At 55.0% G+C, this 14,361-nt stretch overlaps 1 protein-coding gene across 1 annotated transcript; it reads left to right on the top strand.

The window, feature by feature from the left end:
- Window positions 1-839: 839 nt before the first annotated feature.
- Window positions 840-11,565, top strand: GPAA1 (glycosylphosphatidylinositol anchor attachment 1). Its single transcript, XM_078617691.1, has 13 exons — window positions 840-1,258; window positions 2,492-2,601; window positions 3,189-3,368; window positions 3,945-4,056; window positions 4,881-5,028; window positions 6,067-6,168; window positions 6,455-6,651; window positions 6,989-7,185; window positions 7,776-7,931; window positions 8,537-8,609; window positions 9,678-9,874; window positions 10,187-10,357; window positions 11,254-11,565. Exons 2-13 carry the CDS (start codon window positions 2,528-2,530, stop codon window positions 11,498-11,500), a joined length of 1,854 nt encoding a protein of 617 aa, XP_078473817.1. The 5' UTR covers window positions 840-1,258; window positions 2,492-2,527; the 3' UTR covers window positions 11,501-11,565.
- Window positions 11,566-14,361: the final 2,796 nt, after the last annotated feature.

Raw genomic sequence — 14,361 nt, 5'->3', positions numbered from 1 at the left:
TGTGATACTGGTAGGAACCTCCTGGTTACACCAGCCCACGGGATTATTGTGTCCGTCCGTCGTGCAGGGAGGGGTGGGGCTGGGTGGGGAGGGGAGGGGCTGTTCGCCCCGTGATGCCCTTATAAAACTCAACGTTTAACCTACTCACGCCGGCTTGTGCCCGCCCTCACAGTCGGGCATATTTGCGGAATACACCACGCCGCCGTTGACCCTGGCCATTGACCGAGTAACCCAACGTTCCTACCAGCTCCCTCCGCAGGAATGTGTTATCTCGCTTAGCTCGTGGCTGTCACGCGTGCGTGCGTAGCCCGTCGCGTTTCTCAAGTCTCAAGATTTTCAGTCTTTAATACAAAAAACTAAGTTAGTAACATTTCACTTGATAAAGAACATTCGGAGGTGCGGGATAATAAATCAACGGGAGGGGGTGTAGGTGGGGGGGTTTAGGGGAGGTCGGGGGGTTTAGGGGGGGTGTAGGTGAGAGGGGGTGTAGGTGAGAGGGGGTGTAGGTGAGAGGGGGTGTAGGTGGGTGGGGGGGTGTAGGTGAGAGGGGGTGTAGGTGGGGGGGGTGTAGGTGGGGGGTTAGAGGGGGGGTTTAGAGGGAGGGTGTAGGTGATGATTTATTTATTTATTTTGCTGCTATAAATTTCCACATGACAAGCCACTTTGCTGATGCTATCATTTGTGGCCAGGTCGCTTATCAAAAACAAGTTCACACCTCAGTGGGCTTTGCCTGGCAGGACGGGGATAGTTTGGGTGTATTTGTTCACGTGTTTGGGTGATTTGTTTACCTTTCTTGTACTCCTAGCGTGTTTTTGTAACTGTATTGTTGTGACGTTCCTACCCACCCCTACTGGACAATCTGCGAAAAAGAGCTTTACAGCTTATCGGATTCCTCCAGTACACAGACTCCTCGACTTACGAACATCCCCCTTCACCCGGAACCTAAAGCGGCGACGGTCGCGGTTTCCCACGGAGCGCGTCCCCCGCGGAACCAACGGACGTCTTCGGTTGCCCCTGCAGAGCGCGCTGCTCGTGGCCTGCACCGCCACGCGGAGTCGCTCCCCCCGTCCCCTCGACGCCTGCCGCTGCGCTCCGACCGCCTCTATCTCTGCACGCGCGACAACAAACAACGGCCTCGTCCCTCTCATACAAATCCCGAGACATCGAGCGAGACTTGCCGCGGTCAATTGGGTTTCCCAGTCTGCTTAAGCGACCTCGCCCTGTCGCCGTCTCCCATTGGCCGGCAATCGAAGACGTCGTAAGTAACGCGCCACGCCATTGGTCCGATCGGTGTCGGCCATCGAACCTCCGCCAACGGGCGTCGCTCCCGTGCGAACGCGCTCTTATGCGAACTAGCAAATCCAGCGGCCATTCATTGCTTGAAGCGTTTTTTTTAGATTTCTACACTAAATTAAATAAATGTTGATGCTTTTTAAAGTCACATTTTTTTTTCTAAACCGTTCTAAATGTAGCATGATTTTCCCGTAACGCGACCTTCTAATATCCTGCGTGTTCACGTCAATACTCTTCCTCTAGCCAATTCAACTCGTCGTTTGTGCAACGCAGCAGCAGCAGCATTTGTACTTGCTAACATGCACGACCGGCCCCTGTCACAGTAACGTGGAATGTCCACCACCGTGGCTCGTGTCTACTGCGAGCGAGAAACGAGTGCCGCTCAAATCTTCGCTCACTCAGGAAGTCGCTCATTGATCCCGCTATGGCTGTTGCATTGATCATGATACATGGAGAGAGGGCTGCACATTTGTGATCGGTTCAACTTGACACAACAATGCACACGACGATGGCAAAAGCGTCCCGCAATGTGCCCGATCGTAGGTGTATGTCTGGACTTCCTTCGCACCGTACGTAGCTTCACGTAGATGGCATGGTAGGAGGTTCAGCAGGGTTGAGTCTCTGTTGTGGTATCCATGAGTGACCGCCAACCATGGGTACACATCATGCAGGGGGCAGTGCAACACCGTCAATGTGTTGTCCTGCACTTCGCGGTTCGAAGCGAGCTGCCGCCCCTGGTTAACACGGCGGGTGCGGTTTCAAGTTTCATTTAGTAGGTATAGCCCTGTGAGCCATTCGGCTCTTGAATCTTGTGCAACCGCAACAAACAAAACAACAAAACATGAACAAGAAAACATCGTAAAGTGAATATGTGACTAAGTGCAAACAGAAAATCCAAGAAAAGACAGCAAAATATTGCAGAAAAAGCACCGTACACCGCTGTGTGCAAAAATCCCAGTGGGATGCAAGTCAAACAACAACAACCACAAGATAACGTAGATTAAGGCCATCAGTCTAACTCTGTACTACAACAAACAAACATGACCAAACCGAAAAACTTTTCAAAAATCACCAAAATAAAGCCATAAAAGCAGTCCACGCCCTCTCCCTTGTGGACCCTAGAGATGCCGTGACATTGGTGATATCCTTGCGGCTCAGGGATTTTGCACGAATCTTTGTCATTTGCCGTTTTCCCTAGACCTGGCGGAGAACGGCACGGAAGATCCGGGTCGCCATGGGTCTCCTGTCCGACCCAGTGACGAGGAAGAAGTTCGTGGGCCTGCTCCTTCGAAACAACACCAAGCTGTGGTGGGCAACGGCATCCGCGTAGAATCCCAGCAGTGTGGCCGTAGGCTGACGTTAGAACTGGGTTCTCTGGTTACTCGAGTAATCTATTACCCCGGCTGGCTATCCGCTCGTTTGCTCGCCTAGTCGGATAACGCGAAAGCAGTGGGAAAACATTCTCGCCTTTCTTCCCATGTGTGACGCTGGACGGGAGGTGATGCGCAGGGCTTAGTGACGTCAATGGCATCGTCGGCCGTGTCAGCGCTGGGCGTGGCTTGTGGGGGTTTCCAGCCTTCAGGTGGAAGGATGTGGGGGCAGCCGCCATTTCTCAAGGGGCCCGAGTGATCGATTCAATTCCCGCTCACGGCCAACACCAGTGACGATCGCGGTACCTGGGCCTCCCCTAGGTTGACCTAGCCTAAAACGAGAACCTTGTGCGGTGTGTAAACATCGCCACTGGAGAGACGGCCGTGGCGTGTCGTGTTTATCCACCGACCCCCCTCGTGCGCCATGCCGGCCTTCATCGGTGCTCCTCGTGAACGCCACTTGCCCCGACAGTCCGTTAAAGGCTACGCGGGCGATCTTTGTATCTCTTTGCGCCCTCTCTACAGCGCACTGAGCTACGTGGCGGGCGTGGCGTGGTTCCTGGCGCTGGCGTACGAGCCGCTCAACGCGCGCACCTACGTCTCGGAGAACGCCCTGCTGCCCGGCCTGGTGGACGGCCACTACTCGGACGGCGGCGATGCCATCGCCATCGCCAGGGAGCTTGCGGCGCACAAGGCAGAGCGAGAGTGAGTGCACGCGCGGAGCGCACGCACAGAGTGCACGCACGCAGCGTGCACACACAGAGCGCACGCACGGAGCGCACACGCGGAGTTTGTACGCCTGACTCTGACGAGTTAAGTGCGTGCCTTACTTACAATTTGAAGGTTATACGTTACGTGAAAATATGAGCAGTCTTTTTGTAATTACGGTAACTCTACGTGGTGTGCTACACACACTCGATGTTTACCTAGTAACAACAGCAGAGAGTGAAAGCTCTAAAAGCCAGGCTTATTGGGGTCAGTGCCAGGTTATGGGGAAACTATGGCATCCTCCAAATAATGTAATAAGTTGATACATTTATGCCGTTGTAAGATATGCCTTGGTACTCATTTTCATTTATTCTGAGTGCGACCATTCCAAATCTAGTTTGTTCAGGACTTTGCCGACTGCATCAATTGGACAAATAAAAGTAACCATGGTCTCATGCTGTCGAGCGAAGGTCTTAAGTGTACCGCTGCTCGCCAACAGCACTTGCCCCAACAGACTGTTAAGGCTACACGGCGGTGACCTTTGTCCTTTGGTGTCCGTCCGGGCGTTGGCAGCGGCATGCCGGTGGAGTGGCTGGTGCGTGCGTTGGAGCAGCGCGGGCTGGAGGTGCACACCCAGACCTTCTCCCGCGTGCTGCCCTTCCCGGACGAGCTGCGAGAGCGCTACGTACGTGAGAGCCGCGGTCTCGCCCCGCGCTCGCCGCCTGCACGGGGCGACGGGCCCGGCGATTTGGAATGCGTGATTGCATACAGAATCGGGAATTGTGAATATTTACGACACGCTGGAGGAATCCGATGAGCTACGATGCCCTTTGTCACAGGTGTACGGTCGGGTACGGGTAAGAACTTTACAATGACGAACGTTGCACAAAACACGATAGGAATGCAGAGTATCATACACGCACGTCGTGAAATCGGATTTCATCGATGGACTGTTGTTGTGAACGAGTGTTCGTCCGCGTGCGGTGTTTTCCAAAACGTGATTGCGATCGGTTGTTGATATGGTGGCGTGTCATCAGACTGAATGGACATGTATGTTATGTGTGTTGAACTTCTTTCATACCGTACGTAGCCAACCGTACTAATCGGAGGTGTGGGGGAAGGACAACAAGCTAAACATAAAAGGCAGTTTGAATGGAATAGAGTTTTCAATTTAGACATGCGTCGGACCACAAGGTGTGATTCCATGTTTTCAGACCCAGTGATTGGATGACATAATGCTAACAACAAAGTTGTAATCAGTGGAAATCGATTAAAAAATCTGTTCTGCCCTCCCACTTCCACCAAGTCTGCATGTACCAGCGCGATGAAGTATGGCCAATGCAGGTGGGGAGGCCTTCATGCAACAGTGCCCTGACAAAGTCCGAAGCGTTATTTTGCTTTGATCACGCAATGCGACCGGGCCGAGCGTTCGCTTGGCCCGACCTCAAACGAGCGTCATCGTCTGTCCGCGATTGCGCAATGCTTGACCCTCGCCCGTGCCCTTGGCAGATGGTGCGCGGCACCAACGTGTACGGCATCGTGCGGGCGCCGCGCGCCGCCAGCACCGAGGCACTGGTGTTCACCGTCGCCTTCCAGCCCGGGGAGCACAACAACCAGGCGACGGGGCTCGCCCTGTCGCTCGCCGCCCACTTCCGCAGTACGCCGGCCGTGTCGGTGTCGCGGCCCACGCAGCTTTGGGGGGCGGCTCCTAATGGCCGTGTCGGAGCGCTGAGGCGCTCTCCATCTATTTTAGTCGTCGGCCTGACGGCAGGCCTTTATCTCAAACGCCACCGTCCCCCCCTCCCCCCGGTCCTGTCCGACCCAGAGCGCTGTTTTTCATTTTCCTGTGTGGGCCCCTTCGAGCCATCAAGCAGCGTGTAACGTCCCATGGCCTGTGTCTCTGGTTACATTTAAATTTCAAGCGTAGAAAGTTTCCAGTTCGAGCCTTGGTTGCTCGTAAAGTTTTGAAATAGTTTATCGCCAGCCCATACTCTTCGCGTTGGTCAGCGCAGATTCATGAAGGACGGGGGCCCAGAATGATTTGTTCACATATCACTCTCGCCACTGATGTTAGCCGTGGCCAGGAATCGAACTCCGGTTGCCGTGTTTGTAGCAGAGTGGTGCTCACCACTACGCTTAGCCACCCCACCATCACAGTGCCTGCACTACAATGAGCGCTACTCTTACTTCTAACTTCTTAGACATCTCTGTCTCTCTCTCTTGCCTCCTGCGTTTCCCTGCCCTTTCAACTTTTTTGCCTTTTTCATTTAGTAAAGCTCAAGATGCGATTGCATTTGTGCGCAAGTGCAGGGACTCCTCTACTTACGAACGAGTTAGGTTCCAGAGTTCAGTTCAATAGTCAAACTTTACTCCTGTCGATTCCAAACGCGTTGTACGGCGTGTCCACTAAACACGGGGAATGGCTTTAAAAGTTGTATAATCTCCTGTAGATGTAGAGGCCACTGGTTCTTCATGTTCTGCCGATGGAGATGTCACCAGCGCCATCTATTGCGCAGCAGTTGAATTTACGACTCTCGTTCTGAACAGGCAACTGGACATCCGGACAGATTGTTCGTGTCTCTGACAGTTCGTCAGTCGAATGTTCATAAGTAAAGGAGTCGCTGTGTGTTGAACTTCTTTCGCACCGTCCGTAGCTCAAGCGGTTCAAGAAGCCGTTTGTGTGCGTGCATCACAGGGCAGGTGTACTGGGCCAAGGACATCATCTTCCTCTTCAACGAACATGATCAGATCGGCATGCAGGCGTGGCTGGAGGCGTACCACGACACAAACCTCACCGGTAAGCGGTCAACTTGCATGCGCCACCCACCACCGCACGCTTAGCCCCATGCCAATGTAGGAGGCTCTCTTTGTGAGCAAATGTGGGGAAAATGATGTAGCTTCAGATGAACGAGTGTACCGACCATGCACGGGCCTGTGCCCACAAATAGTCGACATTATTTTGACGATGATAATATCAATGCAAGCCATGTGAATTTCGTCTCCGGAAACGCAGACCTGTGGTTGTTGTTGTTATTGTCGTCATCGTTTTATCGTCGTCGTCATTGTCATCATCGTCATCGCAGGCATCTCATCGTCGGTGATGCGAGGCCGAGCGGGCTCCATCCAGGCGGCGCTCACGCTGGAGATGAGCAGCGATGTGCTCACGAGCCTTGACCTGCATCTGGAGGGCCTCAACGGGCAGCTGCCCAACCTGGACCTCGTCAACCTCGTCCACGTCATCTGCGGCAAGAAGGACATGCTGTGCACCATCCAGGGCCAGGTCAGCACGCTCTCCGCTCCGCTCCGCAGCAGCGCCGACGTGGCGTTTGAACAACGCCCGCGGCAGAGGCTCGCGCAGCGATGCCCAGCAGCAGCCCCGGTTAATACCCCGGGCTTACAATGCCCAGCAGCAGCTCCGGTTAATACCGCGGGCTTACAATGCCTAGCGGCAGCCCCAGTTAATACCGCGGGCTTACAATGTCCAGCGGTAGCCCCGGTTAATACTGCGGGCTTAGGAGGCCTAGCGGCAGCCGCGGTTAAACGCAAATCTCTTCACGTCTTCCTCCCCTCCCCCACACCCTCCCCTGTCTCTCCCCCCCCCCCCCACTTGTGCGCAGCTGATGCACCAGGACGGCGAGTCGTGGGAGGGCTACGTGCAGAGCCTGCGCACCGTGATGCTCATGGCGCTCAACCAGGCCTCAAGCCGCCCCACGGGCGACCACAGCCTCTTCCTGCGCTACCGCATCGAGGCGCTGACGCTGCGCGGCATCAACAGCCTGCGCTCACGCAAGATCGGCGCCACCACGGTGGGCGGGTGCGTTGCTCGCCGCCGCCGGAGGACGGCCCCCGCGTCCGCCTCGTCGTCATGCCCTTTTCCACGTCCCCCCCACCCCCTTCGCCCTCCGAGCCATCGCCCGGGCTGAGTGTGGGCGGTGTGTATTGAACGCTTTCCCGCCGGCCAGCAGGCATGGCGGTCTGTCTGCCCAGCTAGAAACGTGGGGCCACCATGGCTCCCGTCAAGGTGGTCTCCGGTAGGAACAAAACTAAAGTTGATAATAGTTTTTTTACCCTTCTATCTGGCAACAAAACTGACACCTTTTTTACAAGGAGTCATGTTTGCATAGACCACAATTCCTGCAGCCATATTGCAAACAAAAAACATAACTCTGATAATGTATGCACTGTCCTTGAAGTTGATTGGTCCACACCCGAGACAGCTTTCCTTCGAGCCTAGTCTCACATGGGTTGGACCAGATGACGCCAAAAGTCGCACAACTCAAAGACAATGCACCATCAGAGTATGAGAGCTCGGGGTAAGCATTTACACCATTGGAACCTCATTTGCCAGAAGAAAAAATATGATAATTGTTTTTTTGTACTCACACTGCTGCTGATGTGTCGCAGGCTGCTGGAGGGCATCTTCCGCAGCCTCAACAATCTGCTCGAGCGCTTCCACCAGTCGTTCTTCTTCTACCTGCTGCCCTGCCTGCACCGCTACATCTCCATCGGGCACTACATGCCTGCCTTCGGCTTCATCATCCTCGCGCCCATGCTCAAGATATCCTGCGGCGAGAGAGAGAGAGGCCTCTCCGGACGGAGCGCGGTAGCGAAGGGATGTGGCCGTGTGGCTCCGGGGAGGGTCAGTAATAATAATAATAATCATGTCATGAAAAGAGAAATTTGAATCTCTCCCATCGGGTTACAGCGACTGCTCGTCAAGTTCCGCAACGCGGTTGGCAGAGATCCACCGGTCGCGAGCAGAGCCCGATCGGCGTTGGCGGAATGCATCCGTGGAACCCAGACATAAAATTGCACCGATTGGGGAGGTGGGAACTGTTGCTTTCCCATAAACTTTCCACTTACTCACGCGGACAATTCTGACGCGCGCGTTTCGCGAGCGGATTGGATCGACGACGCGTCACCGCATGCCCGCTACGAGGCCTTCGGGCAGCTAACGTGAGTTGGCGTCGCGTCGATTTCGACGCGCGGTTTTTTCCGCGTGGACGACGACAACGACGACGATGGCTATTGGCGGTTTTGTCGGCGGCTGGGGGAGGATGTCGGAACATCTCGAGTGGGGAGCGTAGGCGCGCGACGGCGGGTTGCGGCAGCGCCTTCGCCGGGACGCGCGTCTTTATTTCCTTGACCCCCTCCCCTGGGCACATGGTGGAGCTGTGGATCCAGCTGGGACAGGAGGAGGAAGGGTCGAACGGGACGGCGCGGCGCGCCGAGCCGGCGGTAAGAACCCCACACCGGCATCGCAGCGGCACGCACGCCAACAAAGGGACACGTGGTGGGGGGTGAGGGTGGGCGTACCTGACGGTTGGCGTCTGGGTGGCTCGGAGGTCACCGTGGCAGCGCCGGCACCTCTTGAGACCCTGAGTTCGAATCTACGTCTCGGGCGCTCGTGGTTATTATACTTTACTTACCTTGCTTATCGTGTTTTTGTACTGTTTGTCGTTGTAACGTAGCTCATCGGATTCCTCCAGTACAATTAAATGTTCTGATGCTGGATTTTCAAGTGTTGCGAGCGGACGTTCCCAGTCCAGTCGGCATTGACTGCAATTGCATTTAAACCTTCGCCTTAAATTTGTGGCGAAGTATGCAAACATTGCCCACGTGACCAACGTGGTGTGGGGAGGCCCTCAATCAAGGATTGCGGGATGGGCCGCACACGTAACTTGTACGTACACAGATGTCCCGCACGAAAAGAGGTGATTACAATCGACTGTCTCGCCTAGTAAGCGAACACTCGCTGAACTATACACGCGCGCACACACACACGCTTGCATACACATGCACGCACATACACACACCGCACATGCACAACACACATAATACGTACCCCATGCACGCACATACACCACACATACACACACCACACATACACACACCGCACATACATACATACACCACACATACACACACCGCACATACATACATCACACACACGCTGCACGCATGTATGTACATGACACACACACCACACCACAAATACACCACACATACGCAACACATACACAACACATACCCCATCACGCACACACCACACATACACCATGCACACACATATACCACACACACGCCACGCATGCACACACACCGCACATACATACACCACACACACGCTGAATGCATGGACGTACATGACACACACACCACACCACAAATACACCACACATACGCAACACATACACAACACATACCCCATCACTTACACACCACACATACACCATGCACGCACACCACACACACACACATGGCACATACGCCACACACACACACCGCACGCACTCCACACCCCAGGAGAGCCAGTCGGTGCTGCTGTTCCTGGCGGCCCCCATCACCATCTGCCACGCCACGGGCCTCGCGCTGCTCTACTTGCCCACGCTCGCTCAGCATGAGGCGGCCGACTACTTCGGGGTGTCCGAGACGGAGGCCGTCACCTTCACCACGCTCGCCATTTACCTGGCCGGCATGGCCCTGCCCCACCAGACTCACCGGTACGCGTGACCTCGCGTCGCGTCTCGGTTCTTCCGGCGCGCCACCGTGGTACGGCGCGGTTCAGGAGGCGCCCGCGTTGTTTTTCCACTGCGGGAAACCGTGCCGTGCCTTTGGCGTCGCGCGTCGCGAACGAGTCGAGAGGCGCGTCGGGGATGACGGGGGTGATGCCGTGTCCTCACGCACGCGCACGGACCGGCGTTCAGTAGCGCGGCGCGCTAACCGGTGACAGCGCAAGGACCCACGCGGGAATTTCACTTCTCTCTGCGTGATCCCTGCCACTGTTCGATCCCTGCCTCTGTGGGTAACCGCAGGGTTCTGCTGGGCTCGGGGACGCGCCGAGGCTGGATGACGCTCAAGTGCGTGACCCTGATGTACCTGTCGGTGCTGCTCGCCAGCATCGCGCTTATCAACTTCTCCCTGGGCTTCCTGCTCGCCGTCGCTATGGTGCCCATCGCCACCTTCATCACGCCGTCCCGTCGCTGGTGACTTCCCTCCCGTTTCGTTTACCACCCTCGGCGCTGGTGCTGTTTGAGTAATTAACAGCTCCTCTGTTGTGTTCTCTGGTTGTACGCTGTATGAATGTTGTTGAACTTCTTTCCCCGTACGTAGCCAACCATGTGAAATCGCATCAGCGGAATACAGCACAACCGCAAATCCAAGTTTTGCTTGGTTTCTGTAGCATCTTCCTTTTGACCTTACCTCTCTACCCCTTCTCCCGAGTCTCTCGCTCGCTCATCTACCCTGTCACACTCTCGGCCCCTCACCCTTTCGCTCGCTCACCCTCTCACCAGCTCACCCTGTCACACTCTCAGTCGCTCACCAGCTCACCCTCTCACTCGCTCACCAGCTCACCCTGTCACCCTCTCACTCGCTCACCCTCTCACCAGCTCACCCTCTCACCTGCTCACCCTCTCACCTGCTCACCCTCTCACCTGCTCACCCTCTCACCTGCTCACCCTCTCACCTGCTCACCCTCTCACCTGCTCACCCTCTCATCTGCTCACCCTCTCACCTGCTCACCCTCTCACCTGCTCACCCTCTCACCTGCTCACCCTCTCACTCGCTCACCCTCTCACTCGCTCACCCTCTCACTCGCTCACCCTCTCACTCGCTCACCCTCTCACCCTCTCATCCGCTCACCCTCTCACTCGCTCACCAGCTCACTCGCTCACCCTCTCACTCGCTCACCAGCTCACTCGCTAACCCTCTCACTCGCTCACCAGCTCACTCGCTAACCCCCTCACTCGCTCACCAGCTCACTCGCTAACCCTCTCACTCGCTCACCAGCTCACCCTCTCACCAGCTCACCCTCTCACCAGCTCATCCTCTCACCCTGTTGTCACCCTCTCGCCTTCTCGCCCTCCCACCGCCGCCTCAGGCTCCTGCAAGTGGCGCTCCTGCTGCTGGCGTCCCCGGCCGTGCTGCTACTGGTGGCGCTGGCGCTCCGCTGGGAGCTGCTGGAGGTGCCGTGGCAGCCGCTGGACGCGTGGCTCGCGCTGCTGCAGGCCCTGGCCGAGGCGGTGCTGGACCACCAGCTGTACGGCGCCCTCGCGTTCCCCCTCGCCGCACTCGCCGTCTACCCCTGCTGGCTCATGCTGTGGAACGTGCTCTTCTGGACGTGCTGAGCTCGATCGCACCCATAGATCCCCCCCCCCCCCTGGACCCCTGTCCCCCAGACCTCTCCCCCCCCCCCCCCCGAGTCCCCATCCCCCAGGTCCCCATGCACCCGTTGTTTTGTCAGAGCGCGCAGCGAGACGTGGAAATGCAATTTGCCAGGGTGGCGCAGTGGCGCAGACCTCTTCGATGCGCTAATATTGTGGTAAAGGAAAAGTTCTGGCGCTCGCAGTTGCTTGCACGACGCAGCTACCCCACCGCTGGCGCCAGGGCGCCCGCTGGGAGGTCGCACGTTCAAGAGCGCCGATGCTGGCACCGTTGAGATCCGGGGTTCAAATCTATGTCTTGGCCGCCTGCGGTTTATAACAATAATAATGGTCAACTTGGGACGCGGCCCTTTGAAGAGAGAACAACTCGGGATGCGCGAGGATGCCCCAGGCGAGCGGGGAGGCGGCCACGCGCTGAGCCGGTGCCAACATTTGCCAAAGCTCTGCGGTCCTCTACATGTTAAGATGTCTTCAACCAATTAATGAGTGTTTTTGCATGTGGGAGCAAACGGGTGGCGTCCACGTTTCTTTCTGTACTGCCGTCTCCTGGCAAGCCACGGCACTGCACCTCCTGGACGCCCACGCAAAGGCAGTTTTGCAACACCAACCCTCGCTGCCTTCACACAGCGCTGGATTGCAGGCGACGTGCAGTGGCGTAGCCACCACCACTGCTGCCACCCGGCTAACATGGCAGCTGCAGCGTCGCGCGAGTTGATGGCCTCGTGCTCTCAGCCAGGTGGCCTGCGGCTGCGCGCACAACACCCACCGTAAACGACGAGGCTGTGACCCGACCGGGCCATGTGAGGAGTGAGGCCGCCACACAGGAACAGCGGAGGGTTGGGCGCGGGGGGGGTGAATAGGGCACACGGCTTTGCAAACTGTAAGTGAAGCGAATGTCGCCAAATACTCGACTGGAATGTCAATCGGCTACGTTTGTGTGTCTGTGGAGAGCGGTGGCGTAGAGGTTAGTGCGCTGCGCTACGAACCCGGCGACCCGAGTTCGATTCCCGCTCATGGCCAACACCGGTGACGGTTATCTGAACCGGTCATGGGCCTCCCCTTAGGTTGACTCAGCCTCAAATGAGCATCAGGTGTGGTGTGTTAAAACACCAGCACTGGGGAGACAAAGGCGGCCGGCCGTGGTGCTGGCCACCCACCCCCTCTCGGGTGTGCCGTTCCAGGCTTCATAGGTGCTGCTCGATAACAGTACTTGCCCCAAGTCTGTTGCAGGCTATACGGGTGGGGGGTGATCTTTGTCTTTTGTGTGACCAACTTGAAAGAATGCTTGTGAATGACGGGCAGACTTAAGAATTAAGCTTTGATGTTTTTCTATCTACTAAGGTCCCATAAAAAGCCTAAAGTCCCATTTTTTTGTTCCGTTTATATTTCTGCTGAACGGTGGAGAGCTCCTTAAACGACGGTTGTGAATGGTAATGTGTCGGTGTTTTTGCACTGAAAGTTATACAATCTGAGAGTGATTTAGATTTACAAGGCGCCCTTTAAACGGTGCATCTCGGAGCGCCATGCATGTAAAGGAGGGAAATAATTGAAGTAACCCGGGAGAGACTACAGAGATGTAGTAATTTGAATTCGGTAAGGCGCATTTTCCTCCGTAGATCCCAATTTGGTGTGTGATGCAGACAGCAGGAAATAAAATACAGGGACTCATCTACTTACGATCGAGGTCTGTTCGTAAATCGATTTGTTCGTAAGTCCAACTTTCCTCCTGTCGATTCCAAACATGTTGTACCGACGGCATGCACAATAAACACGGAGAATGTCTTTAAAAGTTGTATAATCTGTAGATGTTGCCACTGGTTCTTCATGTTCTGCCGATGTAGATGCCACCACCGCCATCGATTGTGCGGCAGTTGAACGCGCAACTCTCGATCCGAACAGGCAACTGGACATACGGACCAGGTTTGTTCGTATCTTTGAAAGTTCGTAAGTTGAATGTTCGTAAGTAGAGGAGTCCCTGCAATCATCTTGGATAGGATATCGAACAACCCCGCAGGGCAAACGGCGAGAGGTCAATTTAGAGAGGTGCGTTTTCAAGATAAGACTTCAATAAAAGTGACACCAATGACTCCGATAACCAAAGGCGAAGAAGAGTTCCACAGTCTGGGGAGCTGCGCTGCAAAAAAAAAACAATCCCCCAACAGCTTCTTGAAACGGCCGGGCCTTGGCGGAGATTTCCCAAACGGAGTTGAATCCAGTTTGCCTTCATGCAGTCTGTGCATTGCAATGCAGAGGGGTGTTTTGTTATAAGTAAAATAACGTATTGTTTTTTCTCTCCAATCAAAAAAGTCACGTCTTTATAAGTAACGGGATAGGGATGAGGTGAAGGATTTTGAATAGTATCCGCATGTGCTGTGCGTTTACGTTGAGGGTTTGTGGGATGCAATGTGTGATGGGAAATCACATTGTGCCATCTACTGTACTGTATGTAATCATTCACGTCTTGCCCAGTGCATCTTACCAATGTGTACACTCACAAATTGAGAAATGTAGTAAATTAAACTTGCTGTCTGGTCTGCATTTATGTGCCATCGTTTATTCATTTGCAAAAGATACGCCGTATTATGTATGCATGCACATTGCATTGCGGCGGCGCATTCACTGCAGTGAAAGTATTCCCATTCACTTTGTGAAATTAACTTCAATCGTGTATACTAATTTCACTAATGTGCGTGGCCTATTCTTTGCTCACAAAGTTGTTGACCTCTTTAAAGAGTCGTGCGAAGGAGGGCGATCCAGCAGTGGTTCACGAAAGGCGCGGGAAATATTCGTATCCAGCAGTTGCTCATGCACAAAGGTTGGAATCT

This window comes from Lampetra planeri, chromosome 54, assembly GCF_965212315.1.
Source record: "Lampetra planeri chromosome 54, kcLamPlan1.2.h2, whole genome shotgun sequence".
Classification (NCBI taxonomy): domain Eukaryota; kingdom Metazoa; phylum Chordata; class Hyperoartia; order Petromyzontiformes; family Petromyzontidae; genus Lampetra; species Lampetra planeri.
The sequence above is the reverse complement of the archived record's forward strand: the minus strand, read 5'-3'. Positions and strand labels throughout refer to the sequence as shown.

Bases quoted from the DNA above. Each gene is read 5' to 3' on its own strand.
- GPAA1 (XM_078617691.1), top strand. From the start codon at position 2,528: ATGGGTCTCCTGTCCGACCCAGTGACGAGGAAGAAGTTCGTGGGCCTG. The intron at 5,029-6,066 runs GTACGCCGGCCG...CGTGCATCACAG, and splicing joins GCTCGCCGCCCACTTCCGCA to GGCAGGTGTACTGGGCCAAG. The intron at 6,169-6,454 runs GTAAGCGGTCAA...TCGTCATCGCAG, and splicing joins CCACGACACAAACCTCACCG to GCATCTCATCGTCGGTGATG.